At 42.0% G+C, this 22066-nt stretch overlaps 1 protein-coding gene across 11 annotated transcripts; it reads left to right on the top strand.

Annotated features, from left to right (window-relative positions):
* Positions 1-1964: 1964 nt before the first annotated feature.
* NFE2L3 (NFE2 like bZIP transcription factor 3) lies at positions 1965-19849 on the top strand. 11 transcript variants are annotated; one of them, XM_064444391.1, is made up of 7 exons: positions 1965-2041; positions 2282-2343; positions 5582-5798; positions 14135-14242; positions 15211-15294; positions 16388-16495; positions 17608-19849. In XM_064444391.1, exons 5-7 carry the CDS (start codon positions 15277-15279, stop codon positions 18817-18819), a joined length of 1338 nt encoding a protein of 445 aa, XP_064300461.1. In that variant the 5' UTR covers positions 1965-2041; positions 2282-2343; positions 5582-5798; positions 14135-14242; positions 15211-15276; the 3' UTR covers positions 18820-19849. The 11 variants fall into 11 exon arrangements, with proteins under 11 accessions (XP_064300461.1, XP_064300459.1, XP_064300463.1 ...); XM_064444389.1 differs by lacking the exon at positions 5582-5798; XM_064444390.1 differs by lacking the exons at positions 1965-2041; positions 5582-5798 and adding an exon at positions 2089-2165.
* Positions 19850-22066: the final 2217 nt, after the last annotated feature.

The raw sequence follows: 22066 nt of genomic DNA, 5'->3' as shown, positions 1-22066 counted from the left end.
GGACTCAAAGACCTGACTTCGTGATGTTCACCGACTGTCTGTTGATGAATGCCAGCACATAAAAGTGAGTAATTAGTGAAACTTGTGAAAAGGGAAATCTTAATCACAGCTCTGTGTGTGTGTGCAATTTGAATATAGATACATACATATTATCTGTATTCACATAAACTGTTGACCAAGTCTGAGACTAAGACTGGACCTAGCTGCACCTGGACTCCTCTCTGAAAGTTTAGAAAGGAAGGGGGTCTATTCTGAACCTCGTGACTCAATGGGAGGGTCCTCCTTATCCCCTGCATTCACAATCCCTTTGAATAATTCTAACTCGAGTATACCTCAATTTTTCTTTGTGCACCTCTTCTGTGTAAGTAATAGAGTGAACCTTGTCATTCTTGACTCTTTAACTAAGTCGTTATGTTGATTACAACAAATTCCATCAAATTGCTGTTTTAAATTGGCTGATGCCTAAGTGCTGTTAAGAATTATACAACCTAATACTGTGATCTATCTCAAAAATATTAATAAATCTTAAACTGCTAACCCAAGCCGTGTAATAAATCGTATTCGCAACAAATTGGTGCAGCTGGCAGTACCCACAAGTCTGTATTTGCGACACATGCACAGAAATAATACTCACTTTGCAAATCAGGATGAGGGACTGGCTGCCTTTGTAGGCAGAGGACACATGAGCTCTCTGTGGGACACTGTGAACTGAGCTCACACTTATTCATCACTGTTTGAGCGCAGGTTTTTAAAGTCCTGAATACTGGGAGCGAGAGACCTGAACGGCATCCCTAAATCTAACACCGTAACATCTCTTGAGAGTGAGGGTCATCTCCAGTTTAAGGTGACGGGACCAGCCTGACACAGTTTTCGCTTCCTCTCCAGTGGCCTGTGTGCGCTGCTGAGGGTCTTGTGAACTATGACTCAAAACTCAGCTCAGATGAAAAACTAACAGCCAAGAGCAACTGCAACAGTGCACAGCTTCTGTACCCTCACACCCATTTAAAAATCCACCATCTTGCTAAAGAAAAGATTAAACTATTAAATGGGCCTGTTTAAAAGTACATTGTTGTAGTGGCCTTACAGTGGCCACAAAGAGGCTCTTGTCTCCCTTGAGGACTGACACCTGCCAAGCTGCAGGCCAAGTGTTGCGTCAGGCAGGAGAGTGTCCTGTGCTGTAATACAACAGCTGTGCTTCAGGTGATACTGGAGATGCACTGGGCATCCTCACTGAAAAGCTGAAGGAAACACAACACTGGTTTCTAGCTCTGAGATGTGTCCAAACATCCCCCAAGGTCTTCTCCCACAGTACATCCACTGTCTTCAGAATACATGTTCCTTTTCTTCTCCACCTCTTGCAAGAAATTCTATAGGCTGTATTAAATTGTCATATAGTTCCTAATCATTAGAAGAGTTAATTTACAAGCTTAAAAATTATTTGCCAAGTTTTTGACTGTGCTAAAAAAATAAAAGGGGGGGGTGTTAACACCAATGAATAATGTGGAATGTAAGGACTTCTTGTGGTGGATGTCTGTCCTGGCATTTGTGTCATGAATCATAATGTGAAAGTCTCCTGTGTTTAGCCTAGGACACATAAATTTCTTTTGCAACAGCAAAATAAACATCATTACCTTCAGTTATGCTTCCAGTTAAAAAGCCAGAGACCTCTGACATGGAAAAAAACCTGGCAATGGAAGGCCCTAGCAGATTCCAGTTCATCGGATTTTTGAAAGAAAACTGTTACTTTACTGGAATTCAGAAAACAAGATGCAAGAAAACGCTAGGAGTATTGTAACACACCCTTTGCATAGTATCACACTGGACACAATGAAAAAAGGGAAATGTCAGCCATGATAACAGAAAAATGAGAAACTGCACCCATTACAGTTATCACTGAAGAAGTGACACTTTCAGGGTCTGCCCAAACAGCCGTACGCCTTGTAAATGCCAAAACAAGTCTGAAACACTCAGATAAGTAGAAGTGATGAGAAGTGATAAAAGGCCTTTTCGGAGGACAGAGAGAACAGAACAGCTGAAAAAGGTATTTCTAGCCTGTGGGAGAGTAAGTTCGCGTAGTGCTAAGTAGATGTGGAAAATGCGGTTCAATGGGTGGGAAAGCAAAGGCATTGGGTTAAATATTTAGACACAGGTAGTAATTAAAACCTGTAAGGTTTTTTTTTAATTTGGGATTCTAAAACGGGGGCGACAAATGGAGAATTGCTTTTTTTTTTTTTCCTTTCCCTAGCTACCGTACTTTCTAACTCGCCTCCTTTATTTCTAGCTCACTCCAGCAGCCCGAGGCTGTTGCTCCCCCCGGGCACGCAGGAAGTCCCCAGGACACAGGTGGGGCGCCCGGCGGGGCGGGGGGGTGCCGGGGCGGTGGGGGGGGGTGGGGGGCTGTTCGCGGAGCGGGGCCGGGGCGGCGGGGCGGGTTTGCGCCCGGCTGCGGGAGCCGTGGGCCGCGGCCCGTCTCGCCCCACGCACACGCACCCCACGCGAGGCGCTCCGGCTGCAGGGACAGTGGGGCTGCCGCCGGGCATCCATGGGTCACCGACACCCCGCCGAGCCTCCTGGGGCTCCGCTGGCTGCTGGGCTTGCCCCGGGAGGTGCCCGCCTCGGCCCTCGGCCCCGGGGAGAGCGGCGGCGCCCGGGGCTGCCCGCCCCGCTCCGGCCCCCCCCGGGGGAGCCGCCCCCCGCCCCGCCGCGGGAGGAGGATGTGGCGGCGGCTGCCCCATGGCGGAGGTAAGGGTGGCGGGGGCGGGGGAGGCTTTGGCTGGGGGGTGGGGGCCAGGGGGTGGCGGACGAGCTGTGAGGACGCGAAGGGGGACGCTTCTCTGAGCCAGCACCCCCCTTAAAAAAAAACTGAGGGGGGGGCCCAGACGCCTGCGGGTGGTCGCGGGGTTGGGCTGCGCGCTCCTCCCGCCCCTCCCGCGGTGGCCTCCGTGCCCCCAGGGGGGTCGCGGAGAGCAAAAGCAAAGCCAGCGGCACGTCCCTGCGGTGACGTGACGCCGCCGTGCAGCCTTTTGCTGACGGAGCGGCTGGCGGGGCCGGTGCCCCGAGCGCCGGAGCGGAGTGAGCCCTTCGGAGCTGCCCTGGCAGGGCCCACGCGTGGCCCCGGCGCCGCTCGTCACCTGCAAGGGAGGGTTGCGAGGCCGGGACTGCTACTTGTGCTTGGCATTTCCTCCGGAATGGCCTCAGCTGCCTTCGGGCGGGCCCACAGGCCGCTCAAGAACATCATCCAGCGGCAGAAAGTGCAGCTTCTCCGCTGTGCATCATGACGAGGAGCAGAACTGCGCCCCTGACCTTGGGGAAGGGCACGTGGATGTCACAGCCTGGTAACAACGCTTATCAGGAACTTTTCTTACATCTTGAGACTCTTAACGGTGCCAAGGCTAAACTCCAGCCTGGCTGTATCCGCCTCTGTTATCAGTGTGGCATCTTGACCAGTAGGCTCAGGCCGTAAGCACCCGGCGGCGATGGCCGTGTCCCAATTTCGGTCGCGCAGCGCACAGTCCCCACTGCGCTTCTCTCTGTCTGCACCCGCTCAGACCCTCATCCTGCGGAAGAGCTGTGCCCGTCTGTAATTCGAAGATTAGCCGAGCCATTCAGCTGCAGGGACTGCTTTTCTGAGTTAAGTCGCTAGTGGGCACAGAGTTTCATTTTTCCTGAGTAGTTTATGATCTGAGACTTCTGTGATACACTGTATGGATACAAAGGATACAGTAGTGCCAAGATGATGATTTTTGTGACTCAGATGTTCGGTACGTTTTGAAATATCAAGTTGAGCCACCAATATTTTTCAAGTTGGTTTTGAACCATTATGAATAGCTGGTTCTTATTACGAATTAGCGGCCTGGCATCAAATAACAGTTACTAAATCTGTCTTGCATGGTAGTTTTGTTTTTTTTTTCCCGCCTTCCTTTTCTTTTTCCTCTTTTTTTCTTTTCTATTTCCCTACATGTTAGCTTGGTTATTTTTGTAAAGTAGTTGCAAAACTGGTTTCACCACCCAAAATGTAAGAGATCACTTGTTTCTGCGGAAAGAAGACGATGCACTTCTTCGTTAAACGTTGGTCTGGGCCTCTCTCTTAAGTAAATTTTATTTAAGTGAAAGAATGATTGGAGCAAGATAAGGCAGTATTAAATTCTTGACCTAAAATGTAAATGGACTTCTAAGTGAACCCCGCCCCACCCCCATGCCCACGTCTCTTCCTCCAGACTTCTTGAAGTGCATGACAGGTCCAAAGCATGAAACACAGAGGAAAATGTTGATGACCTCTGTACGTTTGAATAAGTCCTCTTGTGCTGTCAAAATGTTATTGTAACTGTATAATGGATTTATAACCTTCATTTTGCCTTTTGTAAAAATAGGCTGGAGCTATTTTTAGCGTTTCTCTTATCCACGCTAGATCAGGATGAGGAGTCTGTGTAAACAGATGAAAGTGATTTCTTTGTTCTGCTCGGGATTGTGGGATTGTGTGACTTCTGAAAAGTTAGTAGCTGGGTTCACCCACCCCTGGGTTAATCTTATTCATTGGGCTCCAGTCCCTGCTGCAGACGTTGCTGGCAACACAGTGCGAGCTGTTGATCCTCATCCTTGGGGACCTGGTATTTAAAACCACTCTGGAAGACAACTGCAGATGAAAATGAATTCAGTGGCCGAAGCATGCTGTTGGAGCATGCTAAACTCTGTGGGGTGGCCTGGCCTATTTTTCTGTTCTGTGATAAGGTGAGATGTAGTGCAGTGTTGGAACAGCCTGAGCACTTCATCTTTGACAATGAGTAAAGCAAACAGGTGGGTTCCTACATTTAGCTTGCGGACAGACACAGTGGGATCAGCCCTAACCTTTGTCTTCACTGTGTTCCCAGCAAACTATTCCATTCAGTCCCTTTCTGTAATCAAATGTAAGTTTGCTGATGAAATGTCAACCCTACAATATTTTGTTGCCTTAATAATAAAAATAACAAAATATATTTCCTCTAAAATACACCTTTTAATGGAGAAAATAATCATATGATCTCAGAGTCTTGCTCCCCATTTTCTTAGATGGATGTGTGTAACAGGACCAGTGATGAAGTGTTTGTATCACAGCAGAGGCTACTTTTCAAAAAGTTTTTTGTTCTGAATCCTATACACTGTCCTGCACTACCTGCAGCAGGTCATAGCGGGTGGTTGGTAGAAGGTGTGCTTGCATGTCTTAGGATATTAGTTTAATGCCTCTGTGCTGTTCTAATCTGGGTCAACTACAGAATCAAAGCTCGTAGGTTTGGTTCTCATGGATGTTTAAGACTGAGACTAAGGTACCAGGGTTCCTGCATGGGAACCATGAGTTACAGTTTTAGAGGAAAAAGAAAAAAAAGCAATAACGTTTTGCTTTTAATAGTCAGGAAAACATGCATCAGTTCATGCAAGAAAATGGAGTAATTTCTATAGTAATGAAAGGCCCTACCATTTGCAGAATACCCGGGACCAAGATTTTGGGCTCCAATGGGCACGTTTGCTGAGGAAATAGGTGAAAAGCGTAAGAGTGAACCTTGTCTTTTCTTTGGGGTGATTATTTCTCATGGTCCTTCTTTTCTAGACACCACAGTGTTTGTGCACCATCTTGTCTTCCTCTTCACAGTATGCTGAAAAAACCCAGATTGCAATTCTGTGTTTTTAAGAAAGAATTTCTACGGGGAGCACCACGTACTCCTTAAGGGCTGACAATATATTCAACACCTATTTGAATGCCGACATCTACTGTTGAAAATATGGGTGCCTAACTTCTTTCATCCTACTCAAACCTGCTCCCACAGGTTGGTCACACTGAGTAGGCCATATGTGAGTAGGTCACGTTGACTTACTCACACAGGTAAAGTTAGGCACATTTGCTTATTTTTTCCCAATGTGCTTGTAAATTGTTGTTGGATTGCTCAAGCAATGTGTTTTAGGGAAAACACTAAACTGAAACACTGTGTGGCTGTGTAAATTTTGACGTTTTAAGCATAGCAAAAGCAACAAAAAATACAGAAAAAAAGACATGCAGCTGGCACTGGATATAGGTCTGGTATTGGTGGGGAGGAGAGAAGCCACCTCACAGGTGCTAACCTGGGACGCAGCCCGTGCTCACTGTGGCAAGTGAAGGCTGCATTTTCCTGAGGCTTTTCACTGGAAACCTACTCTCGCAACACTTCTAAAAGCTGTTATGTTGAACCGCAAGTCCATATGAAAAATGAACGAGACCTGTTTTCCAAAGCACCTTAAAAACTATGTGTGGGGAAATACGAGGCCTCGGTGCTGCAAGATGTGGCATCAGTCCTATGTATATAGTAACAGTATTCACAAATACATGGAAAGTCTCAAGAAGCTTGTAATGCAACAGTTGTCTTAGCTGAAGATCTTGCAAGAGTTAAGAGCTGCCCTACTTGATTCAGTGGTTTTCTTTTCCTTTTCTGTGTATTGGTATTTCTATGTGTGTATGTGTGTGTGTGTGTGTATATATATGTACACATTTGAAGAAAGGGAGTATAAAAATTGGATGGTGTCTTTATCTTTCACGGAATATACATGGAATTATTTAGATCAGCAGGAATGGACAGGTTTTTTATCTGTAGCCTAAATCTTTAAGTAAAAATGTTCTTACTTTCAAAGTTGTGTGAATCCCCAAGCACAGATGCTGCCCGTGTCAGCAGAAGAGGCAGTACCTGAACAAGGGCAGCAGTTGCGGTGCTGGGTCATTGCGCCGTATGAGGGACATGCTCCAGCTTGGAGTGGGACAGAGGAGTAAGGCTATGCTAAACCAAATGAGTTTGTTATATCTGGATGTATTACATTCTCTGCGACTGACTTTGAAGTCCTTCCCAAAAGCTGAATTCCTGTGCTCAATTAAAGAATTACAAAAGTTAAGGAAGAAGATGCACAGTGGATAATTTGTATTGTTTGTACTGTAGTCTCTATGTTCATGTTTAGAAAGGCCAGTTTGGCCCACGTTATGTGAAACCTCATACAAGCACAGTTCTTTGAACACTGTTAGAGGCAGAGTTTCACAGTACTTAAGCACTGGATGGGGTGAATCCATCCTGGACTTTGGGCGTACGTTTGAAGTATTTACACTGAGTGAGGTTAGAGTTATGGATTATGTTTTTTCTTGGCAAGTGTCAGAAGTTAGGTAAAATGAAGGTAAGTAGAAACCAGGTGGGCTTTTTTTCTCTGAAGGCTTTTCTCCAGTCCGTTTGTGAGTCTCACTGAAGCTGTGTGCTTCACTTACAGAACATATTTCAAATTATTCCTTTTTTTTTTTTCCTTTTGAACTCATTGAGCACAAGGACGTGGCAATATTGCTGTGGAGGAACATCTGCAAGTCGATAAATGGGCTGGGTGCCTGCTTCTGGATGGCTGTTACCTGTTAGCCAGAACTTCCCTAGGTTTAATAATAGAGTGTGTGAAGGAACACATGGTGTTTCAGAGAGAGGTGGGGTAGCAGAAGAGCCTCAGACATTTGAGGTATGTATTGTCTTGAAAGACCACGATTTAGATTTTTGTTATGATATGCTGTGGGAGGCACAAGGGTTTGAAAAGCCAAGTCAAACTAGTGTCCAAGAAGGGTGTAGAGGGAGTCAGTGGTGTAGGGCTGACCTATGCCAGCATTTTCCTGCTCCCTGGAGAGCAGGGAAGGTATTCCAGGTGTAGGATGTGTATGAAAAGTGTATGTGAGAGGAGGTGAGGGGAATATCAGGTGTAAAGAAGAAAGAGTTAGTCTGTGGTAAATGTGGAAACTAGAGAGGAATTACATATGGTGGCAGAGGGAAGCTAAAGTATCAGACTGGATTTTAACAGTGCTCCCTACTTATAGGTGTGAGTTGGCAGGCGTTTGGTGTTGCAATGAGGCAGGTGGCTTGAGAAAGTTGAGAGCTGAATACCTGAGAAAGGATGTTCACCTGAGATGGCTCAAAAGGAAGACATCTGGCACTGAGTTGTGGACAAAGTTTTATCAGAAAGGGTAGTCCCTGGATACTTTTCTGTTTATTCAGTAGTGACTACATTACACTAATGAGGATATACTAGCAATCTAGTCTGGTTAAAGGTAGGGAACCCCGCTGTGTAGTTCACTGACCACAATAGAAAGCATCTTGGGACAGCAGAGACATAGAAAGAGCTCTTTTTTTGTTACCGTGTTTGGTCTGAAAGAATAACTGAATAAATGTAATAACCTTCGTCACATTTACTGTCAGAGATGTTGCATCCTGTAGGATGAAATTAGTTTCCGGTGCAAAACACCAGCACAGGATCAAACGGCTGGAGTGCGAAACTGGTTTATGTTTTAGAAGCAGTTTAAAAGGTTTACTTTGAAAGTGATATCGAGCCATCTTTGGCATGAAAACTGATGTCTTAACTGAAATTAGTGAGAATTACTATTTGTGTCTGTCTTCAACTTGTACCTGTCTCTGCTTCCCTTTGGGAGTAGGTTGGTGTTAATTCTGTATATGTGCTGGCCGTGTAGTGAGAGTATGTGTGTTTTGTAATAGCTGACACAGCTGAGCCGTGCTGTGTAAAGCCCTAGTGCTTTTCTTTCCAAAATGCATGCGGTTAGAGCGGTGCCAACAACTCACTGCCACAAGCAGGAGTGGCTTTAATAGTGTGCATTTGGTTGTGGCCCAGACAGTATCATTAGGATTTAGAGTAAATGTGTCATAGACACTTTGACAGGTGCCACATTTGGAGTCACAGTTATGCACCATTTGATTTAGTCAATCGCATTGCTTAGTTAGCATGGTTTAGTGCAATTTTTAAGCCTAGCCATATGTAACATAAAAGTTGCCTTGATATTTAGTGTTTCCAACCACCATTCCAGCCTCCATGCTTTCTAAATGCTGGCTGCATTTCAAATAATAAAGTACTCTTCTGTTCCTGTGTTACTGGGATATTTTAGGGCTCATTATGAATATAGAGAAACAGCAAGAAACGTTTTGCTTTTTAGCAGAGATTAAGGAGATATCAATTGGTAAGATTAATTATTGCATATTTAAAGCACACAAAGAGCAACATCAGTAACCTTAGAGCTATATGTAAACAGTTATGCATCATTACATTTAATTATTGTATTTAATCCTACAAAGTAGTAAAGTGAAACTACTGGTTATGTTACTAGAAGCTGTATTTCTTTTGCCTAACTTACACTGGTGTGGGCCAATTTTCTGGAAGTGCTATAGTTATTCAAAACTTAGTTATTATATAGTGTATATATAAAGATACATATAATATATAATATATACATAATATATACAATATATTATATTATTATATAACTTACTTATTCAAAATATGGCAAAGATCACCAGGCCTGTGCCACATCTTTTCAGCTAGTAGGAAGGAGAGGGCCAGTTCTACAGAGAAATGCATTTAATAAAGGAGAAGTGACATAAGTTCTCAGGAAAAGCATCTCAAAGGTTAATGGCAGTAATGGAGCAATTTAAAGCACGGCAACTAAAATAAAGAAAATGTAATGCAGAGGAATTAGAAGGCAGCATGTGAACAGGATACATAAGTAATCGGCACAAAAGATTATGTCCTTTTGCGGATAATGGTGGTCATATACCTTTGCTCCAGCGCTGGGATATTTCTAGAGGTAACTCAGAGTCTGCTGCAGTGAAACAGAGTTTTGCAGGAGCAGGTACCCTCTGCCTCTCGGTGCTGCCTGTACACCCAGGCAAACCACCCTGTCTGCTCTGTTCTGCTGCAGCTCTAGAGATAGTTCGGGTATTTCTGTGCACTTGTAGTCCTGAGCTGTGTAGTTTTAGCCCTGTTTGCAAACCGTATGCTGATCAATAGCTGAAAACAGCTTGCTTATGCTTTCTGCTGCTCCTAAAGAGGGGTCTTGTTCACCCATCCAATGCATCCAATGTGGCAGACCTATTTGTATTTTGATAGCTTTACAGGTTCTGCTCTTTACAGGTTGTTTTATGGACAGCATAAAGGGTGTGGGAAGCAAGGGGAGGAGATACATGGAGGGGCAGTTGGATGTACGGTGCACCTGATTTATGCTGAGATCAATACTCTGATATACTTAATTGGAAACCAAAGGCTTTATTTTTAACGCAGTAAGAAAACATGCCAGAGCGGGCAGCATCCTTCCAGTTATACGTAAGCCAGGCCTCCTGCAAAATCATACTTTCTCTCACCTCCGCATTGATTCTTGGCCCACCTTAAGTAGCAGATTTGACATAAATCACTATTTTTCATATTCCAAACACTGACAAACTGAAGCTGATAGTTGACCTGCGGTAAGTTGTACCTTAGGGAAAGGGCAGATGCATGGTTAGAGCCTGGCCCTTTGGTGTACAACGCTGAGAGATGATTTGGTAAATCAGACTTAGTCTCAGACTGTGTTCTCTAGCCCAGTTGAAACAAATAAATGGCAGAAGCAAGAACAGAATTGAGATACTGGGATTTTTGTTTTTTGGGGGTGGGGTGTAAATCTCCTGCTTTGTGCTTGCACAGAAATCCTTACAAATGAAATTCCAAGGTTGTCATCAGGTAGGGTTGCAGGTTATGGTTTATAAACAGCCTGCTGTGGGAGGTGTGAACTTCCACACCCTCCAGTGGTAGAAGTAGAAAGGCTGCCGTAATAAATGGGTTTAGTGGTAATAACAAGTCTTCTACAATCTGCAAGAATCAATCTTTTTCTCTGTAGACACCACCCATATGTGGTCCTGATCTAGCTCTTGTACTCATAGTGCTATTACTATAGCTCAATCACCATTTATTCAGCTACCGTTAATGCAAAATAAGGAACAGGCCTGAAACATTAAGTGTGGCAGTGCAGTACTGAGTGGTATTTACACCTAATCCAGTTTGTCATTAGATGTGTATTCAGACTGTAAAATTAAGCTATCTTTAGAGAAATGCCTTATTCAAAAACATTATATGGCTGTTCCCTATTCTCCCCATAGCAATAGCCCAGCAATCAATCCCTAGGGATGCAAAGGCATGGAAAGAAGCATTCAGTTGTGGAGCAGTATTTTCCAGCTGTCCTTCATCGTTGGGAGAGGCTAACAAGCAGGAGGGAAGTGTAATGTCAGAGAGTAAATCTTTAACAGCAGAATCCAGGTGATTTTTGTTAAAAGCCAAAAGTGAGAAATTAAGGGGAAAAGGTTCTGGCTGTGTTACATGATTTCTGTATAGAGTGTTTCACTGAAATGATCCCGTACATAGAAACTGGTGCTGTGAACAGTCTTACATGCACTGTATCTGTACCACCACTGTTGTGAAAATCTGGTCACAGGGCCGTGCTCCTTCAGAAACTGCCCTGGTAGTGCTGATAACAGTTTTTTTAAAAGGATGGATAACTTACTGCAGTCATCATTAGTGTAAGCAGGCATGAGTATATTTTAGTATATGCTGGAGGAAGAAACAGTGGTAGTAAGACTAATCTTCAAAGCCATACAGTTTAGCATTATTGAGCTCATTCAGTAGAGGTGATGATACATTCCCTTTGGTAAACTACAGTGAATGGTCATGATTGCAAATGTGAGACCCTGCCTCCATCCCATCCCTGCTGACACCTCCCTCCGCATCAGCAGGAGCTTTGTGCAAAGATAAGAGGGGGCTCAGACCTCTGTGCTGTTCTTAAGCCAAAGGGTGGTTAGGACAAAATGGCGTGTGATCCTGTAGCGCAGTTGGTGGCTTTCAGCTTGGAAGCTAAGGCCACCAAGACACTGTCTATGTCTTAGCAGAGATAATAGTCAAAGACATTATTATTTCTTAAAAGATACGTAAAAATCAATGCAGACTTCAGGTAAATTCTAAAATTAATGGTCAGAATTGTCCCCCGTCTCCTTATTGGTCAACAGCTTTATATACTGTCAGGAAAAGACCTAAAAATTCAGTTGTCTCTGACATCCTGGGGAAATGGAAGCCATGACAGTCTTCACAAATTTCTAGGAGCTTCAGGAGCATTTAGTTTTCTCTTCAGGAAGGAGCCGACCCACCAGGCACATCAGAAATTCAGTTGTGCTCACAATGGTGCTGGGAAGGTCCATCTCTATCATAGACTTCAGCAGACTGGCATTGTCTGCAGGCAGATTTCCACCACTCGCAAGCTGAACTGTGAGGGTTTCGAGTGATCTGCAGGGCTCTTCACAAAGTTTCCGTGAGCTTTTCTTTTCCCTGGCAGTAGAACAGGTTTGTACCCCTGGTAATTCTAATAGGAACCATCAAGTTGTCATCCATATACTTTCTGTATTCAAAACCCGTGCTTACAGGTGGTTTTTGAGGCATCACATTATAGATATTGCATTCCTGTTTCCTGCATTTGCCTCTTCATCAGCCAGTAGAGTAATGAATTTGCTGTGTTATTCAGGAGCTGAATACTCTGCCTTAGCGGTGACAGCTTCCCAGGCCACTCAGCTCAATTGGGGCTCCTTAAGGTCTTTGGTAGCAATTGTCCTTGACTTCTTATCTGCTTTTGATGATGATAAATTTTATTAATTAGGATGATAATAGATCATACTCATTGGACAAGTTGGTTGTTTGTAAAATAAAAGACTAATCCTGATCTTGCAAACATGTAATTATGGGACTATCTTCATGCTTGTGAGTAGCGTCAGGGAACTCATTTGAGTGTTTGCAAGTAGCTAGTTACCATGCGCTCAGTGTCCCATACACTAAATTCCCTCTCCTGCTGTTTTACTACATAGAGGAAAACTGTATTTTTGTGTGTGTGTTTAGAATAGTGAATTTGTTCTCTCATATTTGGCAATAATAAGTCATCTGGTCACTTCCAACTGCAGCTGACGAAGAAGACATACTATATTGGAATATAATTTTTAATAGCTAGAAATTGTGTTGGGCATCCTTGAAGGAAAGTACCTCTTACATTTGAGTGGCAGATGAATGCCCTGTATATTTGTTGTTAGAAGTGAATATTTATAAAATGAAAGTTGTCTTCCAATCCTTGAAAAAGTACAGAAATGGAAAGCCAACAAATAAAACCAATTAAAATGAATTATCATAATTTAAAAAATGATTTTTAACAGAATTAATAAAAATGAAATTAGTATTTATTTTCAAACTACATTTAATTTTACTCGACCCCTATTTTTAAACCTTCTTACATTTAATTTGAATGTTTTGTACCAAACAATAATTTTTAAAAAATCTCTTACACATTTTGATGACTATTATAACTGCAGTTTTTATACAGTTTATGCTTTCATATAAAATCTGTAAAGTAAATTTGTTGTGACTTTTAGAACAGAATACTAGCTTGTTACATTTGCTGCTGTTGAGAGCTTGTCTCTTCTGCTCCTGCCATAGCATTGAGCTGGGGATATATGGAACTAATGCAGTGGCGCCACTTGGTTTTCTGGCTGCCATTCCACTGAGTTTCACATTTTAATAACGCAAACTTGCCCTGTAAAAGCTGAAATATTAATATTTTAAAAAATATAGATGTGCAAAGTCCTTAGCAGTGATTCCTTCTTACCCTAGCAATACCCCAGTGCTATAATAAAAATTTTAAAAGTCTGCTCATATGACTATATATAAAACGTAACTTGAAAAATGCTTCTAAGACCACTGTACCAAAACAATTTCGTTGCTGGAGATTAAAAAAACCACCCATAATATGGATACATGTGAACAGGGTAATGACTACATGGAAGCGATGGGGAAACAGATCTGTTATTATGATACATGTTAATGTGATAATTTTCCTGAAAGAAAAATCAAGGTATTTTACTAACCGGCTATGTATAATTGCCTGTTTTAAGATTGCATCACTAAGTATATATCTGGCTTGGATACACTGTTGTGAAATGATGTCTAAAAGACACTGATAGCCCAAACTTTCCATGAAATCACCCCATCATGTGTCTGTTTTAGAAGAATTTGTTTCCAGTGTTTTTGAACATCCATTTCTACCTCAGATGGGTTCAGCACCTGGACACCAAAAGAGGGGGCGGTGTCTGCACTCCTGAACTGATGTCCACTCATTCTGCCCCCGAAGTCTACACAGAGTCAGTTCATCCACATGAATGAACTGTTCAGTGTATATTTTATTTGAAATGCTACAGCCATTAAAAAAAAAAGTGCATTTTAAAGACTAATTTTGACAGCTTTTTGCTTAGTAGAACTGTTTTACTTGTGTCTTCAGGATGTTGACCTGAAAGCATGTCAGAAAGCTTTGGATGACTGCTGTCCTCACCAAGGAGATGATCAGCTGCAACTGCAAGAGGAGAAGGAGGAGGAAGACATAAATGAAGTAAATGATGAAAAAAAAAAAAAGGAAGAATGGAAAGCTGTGAAAAGGAAGTGAGGGAGGATATAGGTCTTATCACTGAGATGGAGAGTAGCGAAAAACAGAGTGAATGGTATTGAAAGGAATATTTGATTTCCTCTTTTCATCTGGAGTGTCCTTTGCAAGGGCAGGAAAGGAACAGTGACTTCAGATGATACTTTGTGAATGATGCCATTGTACACCTTCTTGAAAATGGTGTGTCCCCCCCACCCCAGTATATTTATATAGTTGAAATGTTCTAAAGCTTATAGAAACCACTTGCATCTAACCATTTTTCAATTTGGTTTTATTTTCTCCATCATGAAGGTGGTGCGTTTGTGGGCAAGGATTTTTCTTTTGGCGTACAGACATTTGAGACATGGATGCTAAATTTTACTGCTTTTGCCATTTATGTAAAGCTTGATGCGCAGGTGAAGAATTACATGTGGGAAGCTGGATTGTTCAGATCTTAAAACGTGTATTGTAACTAGAAGGCGGAGAAATAACCGTAATGGTGTTAAACCGAAACAGGTGCACAATGGGTTTTGTTCTCCCTGAGAGCTACAGTAAAAAGAAACCTCTTCTTGAGACCTTATGAGAGCTGAGAACATTGGATCCGGTTTTCTCGCCAGCCTCTCTGTTCGCCACCGACTTCACAGCTAGGCTTTCAAAAAATACTTGATTTTTCCATAGTGGTGCTTAGGTGCAGCCTCGGAGAGGAGGAAAGCCTAGTTCTGCTGTTGTGGGGCAGAGTAGGATGCTCTTGCCATGGAGTTATCTTGCTTGTTCTAGCAATGTGACATCTCCCCATCAGGATGAAGACTTGATGGCAGGGTCAGCAGCAGCGTTTCACAGAGCTGCGCTCTGTTTCCTCTTTTTTACCTCCTGATTTTTATCTCCGTTTGTGTAAAATAACTGTGCTTTACAAAGCATTTCTGTTTCTTCTGTTACAGAGCAACCACAATAATGTAGATTCCCTTCTCTCCTTAGAGGGCTATTTACAGCTTCTGTCATCGCAGATGGAAAACGTGCTAGAGGTAAATGAGAAAACACATGCATTGCTAATAGATTGGGATACAGTCAGTGATTGTTGGATAATGACTTATTCTGTTCAGTCTAATTAAAAAACCCCCAGTGAATATATCAGCAAATCAATGCAGTAAAACTTACCTGAAGACGTGAAAGATGCTAGTATCCACCTTTTACAGCAGCTGTCATTGGCTGTACTCGAAAAATTTTCCCCAGTAACTTGTCCGGGATTTGAAAACTGTGAAGTCCTGTCTCCTCTGTCAGCTGGTGCTCAAAGTTGGATGGAACTTAATGAGTTCAACCAATAATTCCATTTCTGAAACCTAATGCCAATTTGCATTTATACAGCAGCTCTTGGTGTGCTTCTCTAGAGCAACACTGAGTTATTAAGCACTAGCAGCTATTATGCATTTGCAGCCAAAGGTTAGAGTTGTCATAAATATTGGGTCAAGAGCTTACAAAGGTACTACCCTCAGGAATAGACCCATCTTTGCTGCAAATCAGGTCAGTCACCATTAGCAGCAAACCCATTTTGTTTTCTTTTCTAGGACTTCTTTACTTTCTGGGTGTACATCTTCACAAAAAACAGTTGTTACCTTACGTGGAATCTCCCTCCTCTCCCACAGCTCATAGCTGCAATCATTATATGGGAAGCTACTCCCTACATTCCTTTTTGCAGTACTCCAAGGGCATCTTACATATGCTTCCCATTGCAGGAGCCTTACAGGGTGGTTAGTGTGTTCCATATAACTTCATGTTTATCTCTGGAACCCCTAGTTTTGGGCGTCTCTAAGTTCAATAGTGTCTCCCAGGCCATAAATTAGCCACCTCCTCTGTTCAGCTTTGGTAATGGATTCCACACTAACAAGGTTCAGAAGTTCATCAGTTTAGCGTTCTCTGTTCTTTTCATAATTTGAAAGGGATTTGGCTGTAGCCTTTACATAGCTATAACAATACATGGTTGCATATTTTATTTAAGACTATTAATGCACTGCCATCTTGTGACAATCTATTTGTTGAAATGGATTGCTTCCAGGTACCGAGTCTTTACAGTGTGGGTTTTTTTTAATAGTTAACTTGCTAATAATATTTCTTTTCAAGGGCTTAATTGAAAATATCAGTTCTCTCTCTCAGATTACAGATGGTCTAGTACAAGGTAACTCCCTAGGAGAAATAAGCCAAGACTTTCTTCTGTTACCTGAGCTCCCGGTAAGCATAGTAGAGAACTTCTGGTCTTTATGGTACATCATTGCTTCCCTGTGGAAAGTGCTTCTTACATTGTTTCTTCAATGGACAGCAGAGAAGTCCTTTCCTGCACCACAGTAGGGACACTCAGCTATGGAGGAATCATATCATATGCTTATGACGACTCCACTTGTCAGCAAGTGCCCTGACATAATCTTGCACAGTGGCTTTATACTTCTAGGACCCAGTGACTATAACCCAGGCCCATAAAAGGTGGGCCTTAATGCTACTGCAGCACTTTTTTATTGTCTGGACTTCATAACTGACGGATCATTCATCAGCTTTACTTTTGCAAAAAGGAAAAACTGAGTAGTAATTTAAAGTCAAAAGACATCCACAGAAGGTGTAATCGGGGCAGGATGTTTCCTCCAAACTGATTAGTAAAGAACTTGAGTTGAAACCTGAACACAGTAGACCTCAGTTAAGGAGCTAAGCCAAACGTGGCAGCTCACAGCCCCAGAAACCTTATAAACTATGAAAGAAAAGCAGTGAGACTGTGCCAGCAGGACCTTAACATTCCTGTTGTCCTTCCCTCTTTTCTTACAGCACTGTTGTCATTGGTTAAGTCCTGCCAGTGAGCTATTTATCTTCTTTACAAGGTTAATTTTCTGATAGTTTAACACCTTGAACCAGCTCACCCCAGAGTCAGATGATTATCAAAACCACTACCAGGGAAGGGGCGGGACCACCCCTCCTAAAAGACCTTTTGTTAGACCAGATAGATGAACACTAGGCTGTAGTTTGATGTACACTTAGCAACACTCCCATTTCCACCTCTTAACACTCATCAGTCCCACAGTGTCCTTCACAAGCCCTCCTCCTCCCATCCCTTCAGTCACTTTTCTTCTGCACCCTTCCCACTTCCTCTTGCCATACGCCAGTGCAGGTTCTGCTGTGTACAAATGGGAAACAGTATTCATGCTAGCTAAAAGAAGCGTTTAACATACAAAATGTTTACTTTAATAGATTCAAATAGTGGATTATTAAAAAAATAAATTGATCGAGACTGTGTAGGTGAGGAATGTAGAGGCATTCATTTCATAAAAGATCCCATTTTTCCCCCCATCATCTTTTAGGCGAGTTTACTGGAAGATAAACAAGTTGCTACTTCTAGTAGAGGCCAAGACCCATCATCCTCACACCACAATATAAGTTTTACCCAGACACTTTACCACTGTTTTGGTCCTCCTGATGCCATGCTACTAAGAACAGACTACCCCACTCGATCAAATTCGGAAACAAGACATTTACAAAGGCAAGCGTCTTTTCCTCAGACAAGCTCTGATATCTCAAATCCAGAATCACTACCTCATGGGTTAAATTTGACAGGGCTGTTTTCAGCTGCCGACATTAGAAACCTAACGGCCCATGATGATAATTTTGATGAAAGTAAACTAATGTCTTTGGCTTTGGAGGAAGGCTTTGATCCTATAGATGTTTCTCAGCTCTTTGAAGAACCTGGCTCAGATTTGGGACTGTCTTTGAATTCAAGTCACAGCACCGCCTCTGACTTAGTCTGCAGTGAAGGTGCTGTTGGGTACAGCAGTGATGTTAAATCTGTTTCTTTGCATGGCTTAGGAGCTGTTGGTGGCCGTAGCCAAGAACACAGTAAATATGGCCATGTGGAATATCCAGGTGATTCAGAGTGTTCTAGAGAAGCCACATTTCAGCAGTTTCTTCATAATCACACTTATAATCAGCTGCCAAGTCAAACAGCAGCCACTCTGGAGCATCAGCAGCAGCCGTGGATAGAGAAACCAAATGAAGTAAAGGATAGGTGCCATAATACTATCGATACAGACCTTAGCAGCAATGAATGCGGTGCAAAAGCTCTGAGAATACCATTCTCAGTAGACGAAATTGTGAGCATGCCCGTTGACTCTTTCAACACCATGCTAGCAAAGAACCATCTAACAGATACTCAGGTATCACTTCTACGTGACATCAGACGAAGAGGAAAAAACAAAGTTGCTGCCCAGAATTGTCGTAAACGTAAACTGAATGCAATTCTTGACTTGGAAGAAGATGTAAGTAATCTTCAAACACAAAAGGAGAGCCTTAAAAAGGAGCACTCTCAGTGTAGCAGATCAATCAGCCGGATGAAGCAAAAGTTAAACAACTTGTACCGTGACATTTTCAGTAGATTGAGGGATAACCACGGTAGACCTGTTAACCCATACCAGTATATCATTCATTGCAGTAGCGATGGAGGTGTTTTCATAATACCCAAACACTTGGTCAAATCAGAACAGAAACAAGACGACAAAAAAGAGCAGAAACAAAAATGAGATGGCTGAAGATCACGTACATTTTATTTTTTCTGAAAGAATATTTGCATGAAGACTGGAGGCCAGCAATTACAGTAGTACAAACAGAAAAGACTACATTTGAGGAGGAAGACTGCATCAGTTCAAGGGTCTGGCAAACCCAGCCTACTGCGATCTGTTAGAGAGTCTACCAGCTGAGGCTTCTGAATGAGGAAATCTGTTTAGTTTTAATTAGAATTAAAGGAGCTAGGCCATCAGCATAAGCGTAGTTATACAGGCCTATGTAAAACTATGAGTTTAGTTTCTGGTGATGGGGGAGGGGGAAGAACATCAGTGGGGCAAAAAAGCAAGTTTTAGATCAAAGTTACACATGGAAGAAAAATGTTTTAGTCTTGAGTGCTGCTTGATTCTTCAGACGCAAAGTGACCTTATTATTCTTTTTTAGCACTGAAAGAAAAATTGTAGCTCAAGTTCATCTTCACCTTAAATTCACTGTGGATTTATATATTCCTAAGAGCTACTCTGTGTTTTGCATTTGTTCAGAACTCTTCTGCTTTTCCTAGTTTTCCTTTGAGGAGAGGCACCCAGGAGGCTATTGCATTTTTCCTCACTCCTTTCACCATCCAAACAAACATAATGTACCAATTAATTTTACCACTCATAAGGTCAATCTGCAAATAGATTCTGAAAAATAATTAGGATGTGATTCAATATTATCTTACCTTCATCCTCTGCAACTGAATTATTCTCAACTTCTTCCATGAAAATGAGTGATGGTGAATGAGTTCCTGTTGCTTCCTAGTCTGTGATCTATTTACTTGTGTATGTTCCCTTTCTCCCCTGTTTGGAGATCTTCCTCAAGAACTGCTAGAGGTTTTTTTAGCTTTTTAAAACTGGTATTTTTAAAGTATCTTCAACGTAACGTTATGGATTTAAGTATTTTTTTTTTTTTAGATTTTCCCCAAATCTTTACAGTAATTATCTGTACTTGTCATAATGAAGTTACACTCTGACGGTGGCTTTGAATAAAGAGAAGAGCTTTTGGTTTTGATATTTATTTATTCGTGCTATAAAAAAAGAAGACATTTTATTCACTCGCATGCTTATTTACAACAGCTTATCCTTTTCTATTTTACGACCTGAAAAGGATTTGCAAAAAAAATGGCCTAAAAGGCATGTAATGAATGATACAGAAGGGATGTTGAGGCATACTAGTTTGTAAGTTATTAAAATAATTATTAATATTAAACAACTAGATAGCAACAAATACTTTTTATATCTTCTATAAACAAACCCCATTAAAACTGGTACAAAAAAAAAATCTTATTGTTCAGGGCATGATGACGACATAGCAACTTTATGGTCAGGTATGTTAAAAAAAGCACTTGCACCAAACACATGAAAACTACACATATACGCAATACAAGTTTAAATGCGAAATTATACCTTGAAGAAATAGCCTATGCCATTATCATGTAAATCATGTTGTTTGTTTGCACTTGCGTTTACAGTAAATAGTAGCCTCAAACGGAATTTTCTAAAAAGGGAGCGCTGCCTCAGAGTGCAAAATGCACTGAATTACCAATAATGAAATCAGCCAGTTTGAACAATTTGCTCTGTATTTTACATTAAGAGATTTCTTTAAACAAATGTGTGCATCTGTTCTTTCATTTATCAGTTTCGCCACAGCCTCAGACGGATAGGGTAAAGTCATAGCGGAAACTTTCATTAGTGAGGCTCTGAAATGTCTTGCTGTTGGTTAAGCATCAGTGTGAATCATACCTATCCTGACTGGTATTTGCAAGGGATTTATTTAATAACTAGTTCATGAACTTCAGCAAAAACATGCAACAGGTAACAGACACATACAAGCAATTGTGAACTTTATTTCTAGGTCTGGGGGAAAAAAACCCACAGTATACGTTTGAGTCAGCATGATCGTAATCTTTTAATTAAATGACATAATAAGCAATTTAAAGTCTATGCATGTAGCCTTAGCAGGACTAGGTCTACTTCATGGCCCACGTTCACAAATTCTGATAGATAGATTAGGCCTGTAACTAATAAACCCAGCAACCCAAGTACTTCTGTTTTAGGGCCTCACAACACAAGTTTCTGCAGTCCTACAAAGGAAGGGAAAAATCCAAAACCAGCTAAATCTTTTGCTGCCTGCTCCTTCAGTAGCAGAGTGAGCTCTGCAGCCTCGTGTATGAAGTAACGCATAGACCCAACTAGGCAACACTTCCATGGTTACATTTTGGCACACGGTAAAAATGAGGAAGCATGTTGGAACTCTTTCAGAGAGCAATCCTAACAGAAAGCAGCATGCTTCAGGTAAGCCATACAAAGTGAACACATCAGCCCCACCCAACCTCATTTCCCCAACCCCATTTCGTTACCTGCGAATTTGCATATTGGAAAGTATCATGAACTGCCCTCAGCTAATTCCACTTTCATTATTGTTCAACAACTGTGTTTCCTGAAGCTTATGTATGAATGTCAATGGCTGACAACTCAGCTAGCAGCTACACCCCTACAAAACCTATCAGGTGAGTCATTAATTTTGGGGGGACCGTGAGTTGTAAGTGCTGATGACACAGACGCTGAGCGTTAGGTCTGGATGTACTATGTCATTGTCTCAAACCTTCAGCTGCCCACCCACAAAAAAGAACTGTAGGCAGAATTCAGAACAATGTTCTGGGTTTTTCCCCCCCCAATTTTAGTAGACTGCCATTAAGTCTCACCTAAAAACTTTTGAAGTGTTCCCTTTCTGTGACTAGCCTATGCTTAAAGAAAAACCCCAAACCAAGAAACCCAAACCACACAACCAACCAAAACCCCAAAACCCCAAATATTGCTTGATCTTGACTACACCTTACATTTTGACGTCCTTAATTTGTGAGTCAGGCTAGACAGGTAAGTAAAGAGCAGGTTTTATAGCAAGCTTTCCTCCACAAAGGGTTCCTGAAGCTACTTTTAATATGCTTCATTCAATGGCCTTAGGCTGTATTTTCAACCTATACACAAAAAGGAGACACTGTAGAGCAGTCAAGGAGCTATTCAGGGAAACAGCATTCTTAAAATTTTAAACTGAAATAGTTGTAAAAGGTGGGAAACCCCCAGCTGAAGTCAGCCTTGGCTTTCTTACCAATTAACGACAACTCTCAGGAAACCAAAGCCTTAAGTGTACAAACCAGGAGGAACTACAATGCGTAGAGACACAATGTGGTACCAGACCTACTCTGGAACCAGGTTACTAGTGAAAACA

Source organism: Phalacrocorax carbo, chromosome 2 (assembly GCF_963921805.1).
Source record: "Phalacrocorax carbo chromosome 2, bPhaCar2.1, whole genome shotgun sequence".
NCBI classification, from domain to species: domain Eukaryota; kingdom Metazoa; phylum Chordata; class Aves; order Suliformes; family Phalacrocoracidae; genus Phalacrocorax; species Phalacrocorax carbo.
Note: the sequence above shows the minus strand (reverse complement) of the source record. Positions and strands in the feature narration are given on the sequence as shown.

What these genes read in the sequence shown, in the direction of transcription:
- NFE2L3 (XM_064444382.1), top strand. An exon ending in AGGAGGAAGACATAAATGAA is followed by an intron (nt 14,243 to 15,210) that starts GTAAATGATGAA and finishes CTTCTGTTACAG; the next exon opens with AGCAACCACAATAATGTAGA. An exon ending in AGATGGAAAACGTGCTAGAG is followed by an intron (nt 15,295 to 16,387) that starts GTAAATGAGAAA and finishes TTTCTTTTCAAG; the next exon opens with GGCTTAATTGAAAATATCAG.